This window comes from Bos indicus x Bos taurus, chromosome 7 (genome assembly GCF_003369695.1).
Source record: "Bos indicus x Bos taurus breed Angus x Brahman F1 hybrid chromosome 7, Bos_hybrid_MaternalHap_v2.0, whole genome shotgun sequence".
NCBI lineage: Eukaryota > Metazoa > Chordata > Mammalia > Artiodactyla > Bovidae > Bos > Bos indicus x Bos taurus.
In genome coordinates, this window is record NC_040082.1 from 49,195,520 (window position 1) to 49,213,602 (window position 18,083).

The 18,083-nt window shown below is 54.8% G+C and overlaps 1 protein-coding gene across 3 annotated transcripts in view; it reads left to right on the forward strand.

Annotated features, from left to right (window-relative positions):
* The window catches only part of CAMK2A (calcium/calmodulin dependent protein kinase II alpha), a 65,943-nt gene that overhangs the window by 32,154 nt on the left and 15,706 nt on the right, over positions 1-18,083 (forward strand). For 2 of the 3 annotated variants that reach the window (XM_027545963.1, XM_027545962.1), the window contains exons 7-14: positions 2,603-2,705; positions 4,260-4,343; positions 4,484-4,578; positions 5,583-5,705; positions 6,075-6,158; positions 7,649-7,691; positions 10,223-10,263; positions 15,859-15,907. In XM_027545963.1, the coding sequence (XP_027401764.1) occupies positions 2,603-2,705; positions 4,260-4,343; positions 4,484-4,578; positions 5,583-5,705; positions 6,075-6,158; positions 7,649-7,691; positions 10,223-10,263; positions 15,859-15,907 (622 nt within the window). Of the gene's footprint in view, positions 1-2,602; positions 2,706-4,259; positions 4,344-4,483; positions 4,579-5,582; positions 5,706-6,074; positions 6,159-7,648; positions 7,692-10,222; positions 10,264-14,839; positions 14,873-15,858; positions 15,908-18,083 lie in introns of all 3 variants that reach the window. The other variant, XM_027545961.1, reaches the window with a different exon arrangement.

The following is an 18,083-nucleotide window of genomic DNA, read 5'->3' on the forward strand; positions in this document are numbered from 1 at the left end:
GGCATTGTTAGTCTTGCTTCCGGTCTCTGGAAGGGAGTGACGGTAGGAAAGCAGGCTTTGAGGCCTTCCGAGTCCTGCCTCTTCCCACTTGAGGAGATGAGCAGGACTAAGCAGATGCAGGTGTAGGCTTGGCACTGGCTGCACAGCCTGGCCCAGTCAGCACAACTTCATGGTGCTCCTCTGCTGGGCCTCACAGCATCAGTGACTGGTAGTTGCCTAACATCATCTCCATTTTGCAGAGCAGGAAACAAAGGCCCAAAGAGTCCAAGGGGTTTTCCCGAGAACATGCAGTTCACTTGTGCCTGAGCTAGGGCTGGAGCCCTGGCCTCCTGACCCCAGGTCCCCTGCCCTCAGTGGGCTGGGGCTAAAAAGCCACTGACCGCACCGCCTGCTTCTGTAGCAGCCCCTTCTAGGTGACCCTGCTGGGTGTCCGTCAACCGTCTGCTTTTTGACTTCCGGGGACTATGAGCTCACTTTTTATGGGGTAGCCCCTTGAACTGTTAGGAAATGTTCCTCCAGTCTTTCCCCATGCTGGGGGCTTCACCTGTGAACCCCAGTTCTACCCTTTGGGGCCACACAGAGGTCAAGCCCCCAGCACAGAGAAGCCCTGGAGGCTCGTGGGTAGCTTTGCAGTAGCTCCTGAGGCTTCTGCAGGCTGTTCTCTATTCCCCCCGATGGAATTCCCAAGCCTTCCTCGTCCTGGCCCCTCCCTGGCCCTCCTCCTGTCTGCCCAGACCCCTCTCTGGCGGGCAGTGCTCTGACCAGAACCCCCGCTCACCCTTGACAATCACGAGCCATCTGTGGCTCCGCACCCGAGCCCAGGTGGGCTCCCCGCGTCTCAGTCTAGACCCGAAGGCAAGTGTGCATGCAGAGAGGGTCTCTGGCCAGATTGCAGGGCAGCTCTCCCCAGGGGCCTGTTCCCATTATAACCACAGCCCCTGCCCGAGAGGAGGAACAGGGAAAGAGGCAGCACAAATTTAGGCCACTCTGGGTAGATTAATTAGTGGCGCATTCATCAAATCAGGGCAGAACAGCTACCAAGACCCAGGACATGCTGGGAACACAGTCCCCAGAGAACCAAAGAGGCCTTAACCAGGGGCAGATGGAGCTATACTTGTTTGCGTCCTGCCTAGCTTTGGGCAGTGAAAGGTCGGATGTGGAACCCCTCCTAAGTTCTAGTGGGAAAGCGGGTCAGAGGAAACCAGCTGTCTGCAGAGACTGGGAGCCCACACCCCCCATCTACAAACAAAAAGTATGAGTACTGATGCCTATCCAACACTTGTAGGACACTGGGAAGTGCTTTACAGGGATTTATTGCAATTAATCCATATGCCACCCCATGAAGTAGGCATTATTCCCACTTTTGGAGAAGAAACTGAGGCCAGAGAAGTGATATTAATTTACCCAAGTTCCATAGCATAGAATGGCAGCACTGGGATCAGAAGCTAGGGCTTTCTAACTAGAAAGTCCCCACGCTAACTACCTCTCTGTCCTGAGGAGAAGGATTTTCTGTCCTCAGACTCAGCAGAAGATGGCAGCCTTCATGCCTCCATAGGACAGGTGGCACGTAGGAGGCCCTGCAGCAATCACTTTGGAGGGGCTCAGAGCACATCTCTAGCCAGACTGTGCCTCGATCTGGTTCTATCAACACCAGCTGTGTGACCTCGGTCAAGTGACTTAACCTCTGTGAACCCCAGTTTCCTTATTTTCATACATACTTCAGTGCCTGCTATGTGCTGCCCACTGTTTTGGGTGCTAATGATACATTGGTGGACAGAACTCATATTGCACAGAGGTGACAGATGCAGCCTACCAGGCTCCTCCATCTGTGGGATTTTCCAGACAGGAGTACTGGAGTGGGGTGCCATTGCCTTCTCTGAGATACATCGGTGGACAGAAACTCATATTGCACAGAGGTGACAGATAATGAATAAGCACATAGACAGATGGGAAAACACTTAGAAATTGTGATGAGATCTATTAAGGTAACAACAAGCTGCTAAGACAGAAGATACCTGGGAACTCCTCCTTTAGATAGAGTAGTCATGGAGGGCTTCTTGAAAGAGGTGACATGGTGAAAGCTGGATGATGAGAAGGAGCCACACCTGTGAAGCTCAGAGGGCGAGCAAATCACGCAAGGGGAGCAGGAAGTACAAAGGCCCTGAGGTGGAACAAGAATGACTGTCTCTGAGGATGTAAGGAGGCCACTGGAGGAGAGTGCTTACCCTAAAGGATTGTTGGGATGACAAATCGAATGACGTATGCAAAACCCTTAGCCCAGTGACTGGCGTATAGTAGAAGCACTGCCCCACTCCACCTCAGCCCCAGAACCAAACCCTGCTGGAAGCTGAAGGAGGGGTTGGCAGGCTGAAAAAGGGTCTTCTGTTTGCAGCAGATGGAGGGCTGCAGTGGGGTAGTCCCATCTCTGGGAAGTGCAGGGGTCCTGTGGTTGGGGCTGGAGGGAGGCAGGGACAGGGAGCCTCTGGATCGCTCAGCTGCTCCTCCTGAAAACCCAGATCTCTAGAGGTGAGATTCTGAATATGCTCACTGTCCCCTGACTTCTTCCTCTCCCACGTTTCCTCTTCTCTCTGGTCCTGGGAAGCCGGAGAACCTGTTGCTGGCCTCCAAGCTCAAGGGCGCTGCGGTGAAGCTGGCGGACTTTGGCCTGGCCATAGAGGTAGAGGGCGAGCAGCAGGCATGGTTTGGTGAGTGGGGGCAGGGGGTGGCAGGGGTGTTGGCAGCCAGCCTTGAGTTGACACATTGGCCTCTAGGAACCCTCTGCCTGAGTGGGGGCCGGTTGGAGATGGATGTTGCCCCAGCCAGGGCTCAGGGAGCAGAGGGCTCCTTACCCAGACTCTTTGCATCAGTGGTTGTCGCCCATCCTAGCTCCCTGGGGTCCAGGCCTGGGACTTGGTTGTCATTAAAACAGTACCTGACTTCTTCACATGCGCATCCAATACTGTCGGCTGGGGGCTTCCGTGAGTTCCCCAGCAGCCTGGGTGCTAGATTATCATCTTGATTTTAAAGATGAGGAATGGGGGCTAAGAAACTAAGAATAGGTCAAAGGAAATTAAAAGGGGTGGAGTCATGCTCTTGAGATTTTGGCGTAATTGAGTCCTTTCGGCTATCTGGGAATACTTTTTAGTGAGCAATGTTGATCAGTGGTTAGGAGCTTGAGCTCTGGGTTCATATCCTGACTGTGCTATTTACAAGGCATATGACTTTGAGTGAGTCATTTCTCTGAGACTTCATTTCCTTGTCTGTAAAATGGGGATAATAAAAGTATGTTCCTTGGGACTGTGTGAAGATTAAATGAGATCAGGCATGGAAAGTTCTCAGTCTTGCTTAGCATGCTGCTGCTGCTGCTAAGTCGCTTCAGTCGTGTCCGACTCTGTTCGACCCCATAGACGGCAGCCTGCCAGGGTCCCCCATTCCTGGGATTCTCCAGGCAAGAACACTGGAGTGGGTTGCCATTTCCTTCTCCAATGCATGAAAGTGAAAAGTGAAAGTGAAGTCGCTCAGTCGTGTCCGACTCTTAGTGACCTCATGGACTGCAGCCTACCAGGCTCCTCCATCCATGGGATTTTCCAGGCAAGAGTACTGGAGTGGGGTGCCATTGCTTTCTCCCATACATACTCCTTAATAGGAACTATTCTCACAATAACTTACCAAAACATTTTGGGTGTCCATTTTTTTAAGTAGTTCTCCCAACAGTGCTGGGAGGTGTTTAGGATACAAATCCCTAATCCCTTGTTTCACAGATGAGGAAACTGAGGCCCCAAAGGAAAAGGGACCTACCTAAAGGACTTAGGACAAAGCCAGTGTTAGGGATAGGCCTCCTGCCACCCCAGGACCAGATCCTGGATGGAGCGGGGAGTGGGTGAGGGTTCAGCTCAATCTGGTGCTGACAGGCCAGGACCTTTCATCTCGAGGACCACCAGCACTTGATTGGTGGAGGCTTCTGGAAGGGTTCTGCCAGAAATCTGTGACTCTGAGGCAGGGCCCTGTGGGAAGGACCCTGGGATGGATCAGTGCCATGAGGCTCTCAAGGCAGGTGGTGACCACGTACTCTGCCCTTGTCCACCCTGGTCTAGAGGTGTTGCTGTCTTACCAGGTCAGGGCTTCCAGCCCTTGGCTGGCTCTGGGGGCAGGGGGTGTTTTCCCCGTCTCCAGGGCAGCCTTATCCCTCTTCCAGCAGGATCTTGCTTACACATCAACCTCTGTGTATGTGTCTGCCTGTCTGTGTGTCTGGGGAGCAGGGTTCGCAGGGACACCTGGATACCTCTCCCCAGAAGTGCTGCGGAAGGACCCGTATGGGAAGCCCGTGGACCTGTGGGCCTGCGGTGAGTCCATCTGAAGGCCCCTCCGTTCCCCTGGCTGCCTGCCCTCTGGTGCACTCTCTCTCCTTTCGCATCGCTCTCCTCCACGTGCCCTCTGTCCCTCCTATTCCTGGGGCTCAAGCTTCTCCTGGTCCTATCCCCAGGGGTCATCCTGTACATCCTGCTGGTGGGGTACCCCCCGTTCTGGGATGAGGACCAGCATCGCCTGTACCAGCAGATCAAAGCTGGCGCCTATGATGTGAGTGGTGCTCCTGTCTCCAGCCTCCTTGCCAGCCCCTGGGTCCCATCCAGTGGGAGTCATGGCCCAGTGAGGCCAGAGACCCAAGGACGCCTCCCTCATGCCCTCCTGCCACTCTCTAGCTATGGGGTAGGGGTGACCAGCAGGTGGAGCCTGAGGGCTGACTGGGGCCAGACGATGAACTGGCCATGCTAGTGACTGGAGCATCTAAGTGATGGGGATTTAGTTCATGGGGCCCCAGGAGGCAGAATCAGCACAAAAGTAGAGTGGGATATAGAGGGGGCAGGCCCCAGAAGCCAGATTATCTCTCCATAGTTGTACACACACAATTATATATTGTATGTATATAGATAGACAGTAATAATAGCTAACACACATAGCAGTCTTCTAAATGCTTTCTATTATTATAATCTTCATACCAGTCATGACATAGGTACTGTTATTACTGCTTTTTTACAGATAGGGAAGCTGAGGCACAGAGAAGTTAAATAACTGGCCAGAACACACAGCTAAGAAATGGTAGAGCTGGCTTTAGTGAAGCCAGGCAGTCTGGCTTTAGTGTCCATGCTTCTGCCTACCAAGTGTACTGCTTTTCTGCACAGCTGATAACCTATTGAGCCATGTGCCGTGCATTTTATATCATATTTAATCCTTACAACATCTCTAGGGATAGCTTGAGGGGTCACATGTCCAAGGTGACTTGTCCAGGAGGCAGAGCTGGGACTTGAACCCAACCTTCCGATTCTGAAGTCTGGGCTGTCACCACTGGCCTGCTGCTCTCCAGATAAGGCACGGCCTCAGAAGAGCAGAGGGAGGCCTCCTTTCCCCTTGCCATCGCCCTGATTTGTCCTGGGGCCAGGGGACCTTGCCCCAACTCCTGGTTGTGGATGCCCGAATGGACGGGCAGTAGGACCCCTGCCTGCTCCCCTGCCAGTCAGGGGCTGGGGGATCGCAGGGGTGGCCTGGGGTAGGCTGGGCAAACTTGGCCCCTCTGCCCCTTCCAGTTCCCGTCACCAGAATGGGACACCGTTACCCCAGAAGCCAAGGATCTGATCAATAAGATGCTGACCATCAACCCATCCAAACGCATCACGGCCGCTGAGGCCCTCAAGCACCCCTGGATCTCGGTGAGCCTTCCTCAGCAAAGCCTCTCCTGAGGATCCCTCCAGACCTCAGGATCAAGACCCTCACAGTGTCCTGGACCTGCCTGCTGCCCCTCAGGCCCATGCTGGGCCTGAGGGGGCTTAGTTCAAGAGACTGACCTTGCTGTGGTTCTCAGGTGGAGAGTGGCAGTGGGAGGCATTCTGAGTTGGCACCATGACTGGTGGGGGGAGCTACTGGCTTCAAATGTCTCGTACCAGGATGTTTATACCATCCCTTAGAACAGAGAACTGTTCTTCACAAGATACCCACCCCATCCACAGGATATTCTTGGAGTGGGGGGACCTCGGGTGGGCCTGCCTCCCACTCACAGACCTCTCCCCTCCTTTCTCCAGCACCGGTCCACCGTGGCCTCCTGCATGCACAGACAGGAGACCGTGGACTGCCTGAAGAAGTTCAACGCCAGGAGAAAACTGAAGGTAACAGCAGGTCCTCATCCTCCATGCCCCACAGACAAGGGAATAGGTTGGCCTGGGTCTGCACAGAGGCCAAGAGACCCGCTCACTAGTTCTCTCCTTCACTGAGTCAACGAGTGTTATTGACCACCGGCTGTCTGGGCTGGGCAGTGAGCGCTGGCAAGGACAGTCAAGTGACCAGGACAGTACGGGGCAGTGGTGAGTGCTGCCCTGAAGCTGGGGGGTCCACAGAGGGGCCAGAGAGGGGAACAGATCTGCATGGACTAGGGAAGGATCCCAGAAGCCTTTCTGGGCAAGTGGCATTTGATCTGAGATCCCGAAGGATAAGCAGGTATTAACAGTGTAAAGTGTGATGGGGCAGGTGTTCTAGACACAGAGAATAGCCTGTGCAGAAGTCTGGAAGCATGAGCTTGACCCCTTAGGGGGACAGCAAGTGTTTCAGTGGGGCAGGGAGAGGTTTCCAGGAATGATACGCGACCATGGTAGGGGTGAGAGACCCCAGCTGCCAACCACTGGAAAGGAACGGCCAAGGGACTTGGCAGGGGCTGTGCCCTGAGGAAGTCACAGTGCGCCCTAGGTGAGCCCTGAGCTGCTGGCCTCTCAGCAGGTCTGTGTGTTCTCAGGGCTGTGACAGGTCCTGTCCTAGACCTTGCCGGGGGTCCTGTGAGCAGGTAGGAAGGATGACCGAGGGGCCCCCAGCTGGTTGGAACAGAGAAGCCATCAGCTGCTGAGTGACAGATGCTGAGGCCCTGGCTCCTTCAGAACTTCCTCACCAGCTTCCCCCAGGCCTGGTGTGGTGGCTCAGGACAGGGACATGGGCCAAGGGGGTGGTGGTGAGCATGATGCCAGGGGAACTGAGTCTCACCCCCAACCCCCAGTGGGAGCTGTCATAGATGTAGTCTCAAAATGTCAGAATCAGGGAGTCTTAAAATCATGGACCGCTGGACTCAGAGAATCTGAACTGGCCATTGGTCTCCAGTCCCCTTATTGATAGAGGAGGGTTTTTCCCCATTAATCCTCCAAGGTTCTGAGCCCAGGAACTACAGAAAGGGGGATGAGCCAGTACTAGAGTGAGGAGCTTTGTGTCCAGGCAGAAGATGCAGACAGAGAGAGCTGAGGGGTGCAGAGTCTGGTGTCCTTGCCCCAGCAGGAAACTTCCTTGGCCTTTAGGAACCCCCACTGACAGGTGTCCCCGAGCACATCCACCAGCTCTGGCCAGGCCGGTGGGATCTATTAATATCTGCTCCTTGGATGGCCCTATCTCCTGAGCAGTGCCAGCTAAGGCCTAGATCACCTCTGCCTCACCCTTCTCCCGGGAGGCGGGGATAGTCTCGAGGCTGTGGGGTGGGAGAAATGGAGGGCAAGGAGCTTCAGAAGGTTTTTGTGTCTGAATGGAGCCCCTTCCTCTCCTTCCCCACCCCTCCCATCTCTGTCTCCTCTCCCCTCACCTATGGCCTCCTCTCCCCCAAACCGCCTTCTCTTTTCTGTTGCAGGGAGCCATCCTCACCACTATGCTGGCCACCAGGAACTTCTCTGGTAGGTGGTAGGACCTCGGATTCATCTTCACATACATCCTGCAGGAGGTGGGGGCATTGTCCAATGGGGTATCTGAGTGCACTCAGACCAGAAGGCCTGTGGAGATGGGGGCTGTAGAGGATTCAGTGATTAGGGCTTAGCTCACCTGATACCACCTGCAGAAGTGGTAAAGGTCAAAGGTTATCAAGCCAAGGGCCCACAAGGAAGGGTTAGACGTTAACCCTCACCTCCCCTACCTCACAGCGGTGCTGGGTTCTCAGGCTGGGCCAGCTGTGGGGAGGCTCCCCATATGTCAGGGTCCAGATGTGGGAGGGACTGAGCCCGGCCCAGGGAGAGTGGCATTCCTGTTCCCCACAGTTACCAAGCAGTTCCCAAGCAGTACCGAGAGTGAAAGCGTGGGCTTTCACTCATGTGGCCTCTGTGATAAGGCGATTGCCACCCCTGTTTTCTGAATGAGGAAGCAGAGGCTCAGGGAGGTCAACTCTGACACACCCCAGGTCATGCTGCTAAAGGGAACTTTCAGGGCAGGTGTCACCAGTTCAGAGCACGTGCCCTTACTAGGCTGAGTCACCAAGGAGTCCAGGGTAGGAGCCTTTGGCCTTGGTCAAAGCCAGGCTGGTTAAGGCAGGGAAGGCCCAGTGACCTGCGGCATGTGGCCCTGAAGAGAGAAGGGGAAGGGATTAGCATCAGGGCTTAGCAAGAAGCTCCCCTTGGCATGCTGGAGAGTGCCGTGGCCAGTGCCCGCCAGAGGCGTCTCCCTGAGGAGCCCAGGATGGCTGACGGGGCAGCTGAGCAGATATAGCAAAGCTCACCCGAGGGGCCCTCTGGCTGGGGCTGGTGCCGGGACCAGCCGGGGAGGGCTGCTGTGGACAGGTGGCCAGCCCCACCGTGAGGGCTCGGATCTGGGGAGCTGCAGGCCTGGCTTCTCTGAGAGGGCCCACCTGCCCATTTAACCAGCTGGCAGAATAAGACCCAGGCCCGGGAAGGCCCTGGAACTTCAGATTTGGGCTTTCCCCACCACACAGAGCTGCCTTCCCACGCGCTTCCCAGACAGGGATCCTGCAGTTCCTTAAACTGAAAGATGAGCCACCCAGGCAGTCAGAGTCTTTTTTTAACAACTGAAGGGCCCCTCAGGCACTCTAGTCCAGAGCTCACAAAATGGAGTACATAAGTTATTGCCTCTCTCTCCATGTGCTTGGGGGGCCAGTGGTGTTTTAAAACTTTTTTTTGGTGGGGGGGTGGTGAGCAAGAGTTTCCAGCATTTTCATTTCATAGAAAATCTCCTGAAAATTAGAATATGTGGCCTCTGGAGACCCACAGTCCTGTCATAGTGGGCTGGAGTGAGAGGGGGCCCCCTTGGAGGCTTCAGGGGCAAGTCCTCCCCTTGCTTGCTGTGTATCCTGGTCCAGCCCACAGAGTACATGGAGGATGGAACAGCTATTCCTCTCGGCTTTGGGATCCAGAGGTACCCCGCCCCCCACTTGCTTTGCAAGGTGGAAACTTGGCAAGAGGGGAAAAATGCACAAGAGCATGAGAGGGGTCATCGGTGGGAATGTGAGGATGACTGGCGGGCTGCACCAGCTGTGAGTTCCATCCTTCCAAACCTCTGGGGCATCATGTTCAGTACCGCCTCTCCTCCCCAGCTTGCTCTCATCCGGTGAAGGATTTAGCATGGCTACTGTTTACTGAGCATCTATTGCATACGTGCCAAGTGCTATGTCTCATTTAACTTAAAGCCGTTTATTTGAGATCTGAAGCTGCCAGAAGTCAGGCTGCGCAGGGCTGGGTGTTCATGCCTTGTCCTGACTGGTGCCCTCTCCAAGGGCTCTGGCCAGAAGGTGAGAAGGAAGGAAATGGGAAATGCCAGGTGAGGCCTTCTTGGGAGTTGTTGCTCTGCTTTTCCTGACCACCAGGGAGATGGCCAGCCCCAGCCCAGAGCTCTAGAGTTTGAGGATGGGGAGGACTCTTCAGGGAATGGGTGCTCTGGCTGGGGTGGGCGCCAGAGGAGCAGGGACTCGGGCGGGGGGGCACCTGCTTCTTATCACCAGCAAAATTCAGCTCGCAGCTGTCCAGAGTGAGTAGGCAGGGCTGACACATGACCTCCGTAGCAGCATGGGGCTAAAATTAGAGCTGGCCGGGGTGGGAGGGAGCGTCCAGCCCTGGGCTGGGGAGCCGGGCCTCCGGGTTGGCCACCGCCAGCACGAGTGGTGACCGGGATCTGGAGGGAATCCCCAGACTGAAAGCGCTCCCACGGTCTGGGGCACAGTGGGCACCTCCTCAACCCATGGAGCCAGAGGGTCACGCCTGACACTGCTGAGAACCGGGGGGAGCCCAGGCCCACCCCAGACTGCGGTGGGCCACCGGCAGTCCCTGGGCCACCCCGCAAGGAAGAAGAGCAAGAGGAGGAGGTCTCCTCACATAGCTGCTGCGGCTCCGTGTCCTCCGCGGCCCGTGGATGTTGCTCTTCCTCGCGCTGTGGGCCCTGGTGCCCTGCCTGGTGTTGATAACCCTCTACTTTTTCTCCTCTGCAGGCGGGAAGAGTGGAGGAAACAAGAAGAACGATGGTGTGAAGGTAAGCCCCAGCCAGCTCAGCAGGGCCTGCCTCTGGCTTGCAGGGCCCGGCTTGCAGGGCTGGGGTGAGAGCCAGGCTTGCCAACGGGGTTCTGGGCAGATGCGCTCACCCATGCAGCCTGGGGTCCCCAGACCCAGAGACCTGGGCTTCGGTGCCCACCCTTCCACCAGCATGGATGGGGGCAGGTGGGGGAAGGGAGGGTTGAAAGAGGGTGGGAGAGGCAGGTGGCTTGAGGTTGGGGCGGGCATAAGGGTAAATTAAAGGAGATTTCTGTGAATCTGGAGGACTGGTGAGTGAGAGGACACAAAGAAGGGACAGAGATGTCATGAGGGGTGACCTCCTCCTTCCCAAGTATGGGCTGGCTGGAATGGGCCCCTGACCCAATGCATGCCCCAGTCCAACCTACAAAGCCTGCAGGGGATGGACAGCCAGTCCTCTCGGCTTTGACATCCAGAAGTACCCACCCCCATCAAGGCCTGCCGGTTCAGTGCCAAGAATCCCCTCCTCCTATCCCCCCACCCCACCCCACCCCCAACCCAGGCCTGCCCCATCCCCACCCCTGATGCCCGTCCCCACCCCTGATGCCCGAGCTGCTTCCCTCCACACCCCGCTGACCCATCCCTCCCTCCTTTCTCTTCTCCCTCTGCTCTCTGGGGCCTGTTTCCCTGCTCTCTGCAGCTCCCTCCTCCCCTGCCACTGGCTCGCCTTGTGGGTTCTCCTCTCTTGAGACCCTGCCTTTTTCTCGGCTCAGAGCCCTGCCTGGCCAAGGGCCCCAGGGCTGGTCTATGCCCAGAACACTGGAAGGTGTGGGATGCTGTCCAAACACAGCCACCCAGGTGGTCTGGTGGCTTCATGGCTTGGTTCATAGTGGCATGTAGAGTCTCAGGCCCCTGGCTTTGATCTGCCAGGGGTTGCATGGAGGGGACTAGGCTGTTTGCCTGAAGCCAGGATATGGGCCTTCTCTCTGCTCTTAGCCCTCTGAAGGCTTTAGTCTCCCCAAAAGTACAGTGGGGAAGCTGGGCGATGTGAACTCCATGATTTCCAAGATTTCAGCTTTAAAAACAAACAAAAAATAATTTTCTCTTCTCATCTTGGGTGCTTGAGGAATATGTAATTATTTGGTTATCAGTCAAAGCCCATGATTTTCAAATGGAACTCCTTGGAGCCCGAAGCTTCTTGGGAGGCACCTCTGGCAGCAGCTGGGGAGGGACTGAAAAGTGGGAGACTGAGCAGAGAGGGCTGGGCCTTTCTCACCTACTTCAGCCAGAACAGCTCCATGGACCAGCCATCACAGTGGTTGAGAGAGCCTGGGTGAGCTTATGGCCCATTATTTGAATCTCTTGAGTCTGTCTTTCTTTGTTCAAGCAACGGGTAGAAAGGGTCTCCCACCTCCCAGAGCTGTTTGTGAGGATGTACTAAGATACTGTGTTTTGACGACTTAGCACAGTCCTGGCGTGTGAGACCCACTCATGAGAGGCTAGTCAATGGTATTATCTTTTCTGCTCCATGTGTTGGACTTTTGGGTAAGATTTTTTCTGAAGTTTGCTCAAAAAAATATTTGGAAACCACAGATCTAAAGCCAGCCTAATTTACAAAGTTGACACGCATCCGTCCCAGAAGCTGTAATGGAATCCAGGATTGAGTTTTGGCTTACTTGCTGGGGTTACCCACAAGTCACCTCCTCCCCTCCCAATTTGAAAGGGTGATGGGGGGCTGTGCAGTGTAGGTGGGGGGCAGGCATGGTGCAGCTGGGGCTCAATCTGGCCCTCGTGTATAGACACTCGGGGTGTGGGGTGCCATGGGAAAAATCCTATTTGGGGGATATAAGGCAGAGGCCACACGTGATGGTGGGCTGAGGCCCACGTAGGAGGAGGGGGAGGAGGGGCCCAGACAGGGCTGCCGAGGTCTGCTTGGTACTCGGGTATGACTCTGGCAAAGTCTTGGTCAGGGCCTCCCTCAGGCCAGGTCATGGAATGGAGCTCTAGTCTGGCTTTCTCCGGTCGTGGCCAGGAGGCGGAGGCTGTCTGAGGGCAAGGACATCCTATAGCATGGCAGGGCTCTGGCTGGCCACTGCAGGACCTTCCAGCGGGCACTGCTGAAGAGCGCGCCTCTGCTCCCTGTAGTGCAGGACAGACTCTGGGTGACTCTTCAGGGTGGCCTGGGCGTGGAAGAAGAGACACACAAAGGTTGTTCCTGGCCCGAACCTTTCTCGGCAGCTCAGCCTCCTCCCCTTGCTTGGAGTGAAGGAGGGGGAATGTCTAGCAGGAAGATGAGAGTGACCCAAGGGGCTTGGCCCAGGATCTGGCTTACAAGATGTTGTTCTGGGAGATCCATTCATGTTTTTACTCTGACTGAAACCGGACCTCAAGTCAAGAAGCCAGGGTTTTTGAGCCTGGGCCCCACTGTTCCCTCCCTTGGGGCTCTGGGTCATCAGTTCCGTCATCTGTGCAAAAGGAGAAGAGCTGTTTTCGGGGAGCTGGTGAGGGTCTCCCACCGGGGCAGGCCTGGTGGAGTCACACCATGATGCTCTCTGGTAACCAACACGTGCCCAGCCAAAGTGGGAAACGCACATTCCTCTTCCAACTTAGTCCCTTAGAGACAAACCACTGATTTCACCCAGAGCTTAGTTGAAGAAGCACTGATTGGTTCCAACGCTGGAGGAAAAACTCGGTTCAAGATATAACACAATACAGTACTTTATAGGCTTTTAAGGGCTTTTCAAGGCTAATTTTGACCATCGTCCGTTTCTACCATCCTTGCCAACCTTAGAACCATCTTCTCCATGTGGTTCTAAGAGATGTGACTCTACTTCTGATGACAGCCCGCCTTTGAAATGAAACTAACATGCTGGTTGGTGAGGGCTTATTACTAGTATCATCATCATCTTTGTGATTCAGGAAAATCGAGTCTTTCCATTACCAAGAAGCAATGCCCCCCGTCCCAGCCACTACTAGGCCACTACTCCCATGAAGAGGGGCTGCCGCTCCACCCCTCAACCCCACTCACTGCCCCTGTTGGTGTCCCATTGTGCGTCATGACCCCACCCCTCCATGTCCCATCCTGTAACTGTATGTCCGAATCTGATGCAGTCTCTGCTCTGTGTTCCCCCCTCGTGTCCCGCCTGGAACCTCCTGGCCCCTACGCTACTCTCCGGTTTCTGCTGACAGCCGAGCTGTGTGGGCCTGTCCCGTCCAACACGCACTGTGCCTGGCCTGGCTCCAGCCAGGAGTGAAGCCGACACTAGGAGGAAAGGAGAGGGGAGGAGATGAGAGGGGAGGGCAGGAAGGACTGGCTGCTGGCTGCGGAAGTCACACCGCCCGGGCCAGCTGGGGCAGAGGCAGGGCTGTGAGCACCAACACTGGGAAAGCCCAGTGAGCCACCCTGGCCACCTCTGCAGAGGCCCTGGGTGGAGAGGAAAGGGTCTCAGGCTCCTGGATCTTGGATCAGAAAGCCCAGAATTAGACCCGAGGACCCTCAGAGAATACCCAGTGCCTCCCCCGGCAAAGGCCTACCCAGAGAGCATCTCAAGTCTCCCCACTGATCCCCACACAGAGCAGCTCAGGGAGCAGCCTCCTGGCCTCTCAGATGTAAGTGCTTCCAGGATGAGCCATGAGGAGCCATCAGGCTGTGGGTACCTGAAGACCTAGACAGGGCAGAGGGCCTGCATCGGGGATTCCAGCCTCTTCATTGCTAGTAGCTATCTGAGCCACCTTGAGCCCCAGTTTCCCACCTGTGCGATGCAAGTGTCAGTCTTGCCCTGCAACCTCTATGAGTGTGAGTCTTTAAGACTCCAAGCTTAGAACTGAAAGAGGGAGAAGATAACTTAACATGTTCCTCTTTCTTTCCCTTGATTCCCACAGGTCACATGACAAATCCCTGCAAAGTTAGAATAGGCTGAAGGGAGGACCCTCAGGATTTTTGAGGTCACTTAGGGGACTGGTTCCCACCCCTGTCTCTGCTTTGGAATCACCTGGGAACATCATTTAAAATAAATATGCCCAGGCTCTGATGCAGACCTAGTTATCAAACTCCTGAGAGGGGGCCCGGTTATGTGTATTTTGGACAAGCTTCCTGAGTGACTGTGACACTCAAGCAAGTCAGGAGTGGGGTCCTTTCATCAGAGACACAGGGGGAGCCTAGGAGGAGACACTGAGCCTCATCTCCAGACCTGAGCTGAGACAAAAGGTCTCCAGACCTTTTATCCCTCAAGAGCTTTGGATTCTGGAGGCCTTAGGCAACTAGTATCTGAGACCCAGGATTTGTTTCCACATCCCAGTTTGGCGTAAGGGGAGTCCTGGTCCAGAAGAGGCTTGGCCTGGAGCTTGGTGGTTGGGTTGTTGAGACCCAGGCAGCTGTGCGTAAGGCCCCAGAACTCCAGGCTGGAAAGGACTGTCCCTGCCGGGTCAGCTGCTGCTGGTGGCCCTGACCTTGTCCCGACACTGGCTGGCAAGGGACCACAGAGAATGACCCCGAGGCCCATCCTCCTTCCAACCCTCCCCTGTTGTTCGTTCCTCTGCTCCCTGCCGTTTTCATGCTGTGTCTTTTCCTGTCCCATCTCTTCTCCTTGTTTTTCCAGAAAAGAAAGTCCAGTTCCAGCGTTCAGTTAATGGTGAGTGTCTGCCGTCTCCCAAACGCCGGTAAATCCTGGGCCTCGAACCCTCGCTCCTGCCTCTCTCCTGCAGGCTGCAATGGGAACCCGGGGCGGGGAGAGGGGGCTCAGGGCGTGCTTGGTACGTGTGCCTCGTGTGACAATATGTGTGTTGTGTGTGCGTGTTGTTGGCGTGTTTCTGTTGACACCTCCAACTCCATGGCCCAGGCCAGCAGCCTGACAGTAGACCTGGGAACTCCCTTGGAAGCAAAGGTTGATTTGAACCCCATCCCACATCCAGCCCGTGGCTTCTCGCTTCTCCCCACCCTGGCTCTGGAACTCAGCTCAGGGCTTGGTTTGTGCCAGTTGTGGCTGCTGGGGGGCTTGGTCTGGCCAAAGCCGTGGAGGCCCTTGTTGAGCTTCTGCGAGGCAGCCCAGGGCCTGCCGGTGGCAGAGGAGCCACCAGCCCCTGCCTCTGTCTAGGGGTTCCTGTGGTGGCATGGCCCATGCCCCTCTTCTTCTGACTCCATTGCTGTCTCCCTCAGTTGTGTGGTTTTTCTCCCCCTGAAAAGCCCAGGCTCTCTCCCACTGGGCCTCCCCGTCTCTCTCTTCCTCCCCTGCCAGTGTGTGTACTCCTTCCCCATCCTGTGGCCACCATGTGCCTCTCTGCCCCCCACACCCCCTCTCTGCTCCCTCCAGCAGACAGGGCTCAGGACAGCCCCCCACACCACCCCACCCAGCCCTCCCAGAAAGGCCAGGGCTCTCGGTGCATCCACCCCTTCCTTCTTACCCCGCTCCCCTCCACCAGCCGCCTGCTGAGTTGGGCCCGTCCCCTCCTTAGGCTCGGAAGGCTGACGGGATTTTTCAGTGCAGCACCTGGACGGCAGAGCCGATGAGGCTTATGGAAACGGGGCCGCAGCATCGGGCAGCTGGGGCAGCCCCCCGCTGACCCCACCTCTTTCTGCTCAGCAAGTGGGCCTCACCACCTCCTGTATTCTTTTTGGCAGGAATCTTCAGAGAGCACCAATACCACCATTGAGGATGAAGACACCAAAGGTAGGAGGGGCCTTGCCTTCAGCATCAGGGCTCCCAGGCCTCCTGGTGGGCCCCCTTCACTGACAGTCTCCTGCCTGCAGGGGCCCTAGGCCAACTCTGTGTCCTGTTTCTCTACAGAAAGCCTTACTTTGCTCCTATAGGCTGGGGACGTTGTGGGGCAGCATTTCCCCGTATGGTGTGCTTGACCCACTAGTGGTACCTGGATGGACTTTTCTTATGGCAGCAGTTATGTGTTGACTTTAACATGTATTAAATTAATTCAATGTGAAAAAATTAACATAGTCAAGTCATAAATGTAGTATACATTTTCCTTTGGAAGTGTTTTTGAAATTTTTAAAAAAGATGAGTTGATTTTAAAAACTCGAAGTAAAGGAAGGGAAAGCAGAAATGTAGAAAGTTCAACAAACTGGAATATGGGAAACACTGCCTAAGACCAACCCAAGGACTTCAATGGTGGTTCAGTGGTTAGGACTCTGCACTTCCAATGCAGGGGGCACAGGTTCGATCTCTGGTTGGGGAAGTTCTGCATACCACTGAGCATGGCCAGAAGAAAAAAAAGAAAAGGCCAACCTAAAATTCAGGGGCTACTGTAGCCAGTGACTAATAGTGTTCACCAGCACTCACATGCAAGGGGGAGCAAGACCCCAGATAAATGTGATTTGATAGTAAGAGAGGAAATAATAGAATGGCAACAGGAATACTAATGGCTGTCTTTTATGGGGCACTTGCTGTGGGCGAGACATGTTTCAACTTCTTGATATTCACCTGAGCTTTACAACAAGCCTAGGAAGAAGGTACTGTGATTAACCCCATTCAACAGCCCAGAATCTGAGGGGTTGAGTAAATGTGCCCAGAGTCCCAGAGCTTATAAAGGGTACAGTTAGGATATGAACCCAGGCAGTGCACCTCAGGGCCTGGCCTGTAACCTTGGCTGGGGAGGCCTTGCCGGGTGTCAAGCGTGCTTGGAGCTTAGAGGAGGGAGCGTGGGGTGCTGACATCTGCACCAAGTCCTTGGATGAGTCAGTGATGTCCTGCTGTTCTGCCTGTACCCAGCCCTCCTTATTGCCCCAGGACAGGGAGACCCGGCAAGGCTCGGGGTTCTCACACTCGGGCATGTATCCGAGATGCCTGGGCAGTCTCTGAGACCTAGAAAAATAGCACCGACCTGGAGAGACCACAGTGGTGCCAGTCGAGATATTTTCAGGAGTTTAGACGACTTGCTTCTAAAAGAATACAGTCATGAGGAAAAGAGCATTTTCTTATGTAATACATATTCTGCGCCACTGCCATTCAGGCTGAGTTAAGGCCGTTTTGACACACCAAACCCTTGCCTCCTGCCTCTACCAGGATGTTTGGAAGAGTAGGCCCAGCCTGTGTTCCCTCTCTGGTCGTTCCCAGCTGGGAGTGGGGTGGGGTGGGGGGTGCACTCCATCACCATTGCCTGGTGCCAGAGCAAATCAAGTTTCTACCATGGCTTTCGGGACAGCCTTCAAAATGCATTATCTTGACAAATTCTTTGGGATCAGGCCAGCATTCTCAGCCCCTCACGTATGATTTATAAGCATATTCCTGGCCCTGCTCTTGTGGATTCTGATTCCATAGGTTTGTGGGGGGCAATAGAGGGTGTTTCTGAGACATTCGCTGTATTTGAGGCTCCCTGTCCCAGTGGTAAGAGTGAGGTGCTGGGTGTTTTGAGGAGACTGGTTGTGGCCTCATAATCCTGGTCTCAGAGCAGACAGGGTCTGTGGAGGCAAACAAGCTCTGTGATTGTTCACTGGCATCTATTTGCTGGGTGACTTTAGGCAACTTACTGAACATTTCTGAGCCTCCGTTTCCTTAACTATAAAGAGATGATGATAACAGCACCAAGCTCAGAGGACTGCTGTGCAGATGAAACAAGAGGCTGTGTCTAAAGTGCTTACCCAGTGCTTGGAATATGGTCACTGTGTAATAAATCTTAATTTCTTTTCTTTCAAACTGGAGCTTACGGTTGAATGACTGGAAGCCATACGGCATTTTCCTGGAGCGTCAGTTTTACTTAAAGATTATTTTAAGATAAATATTTATATGTTAAACAGACAGAGAAATGTTTGAAATAGAATGTGAAGTGTGTATTTACTATTAATGCAATGTGCCATGTGCAGACCCGTTAAAGACATTTTCCACCTGGAGTAAC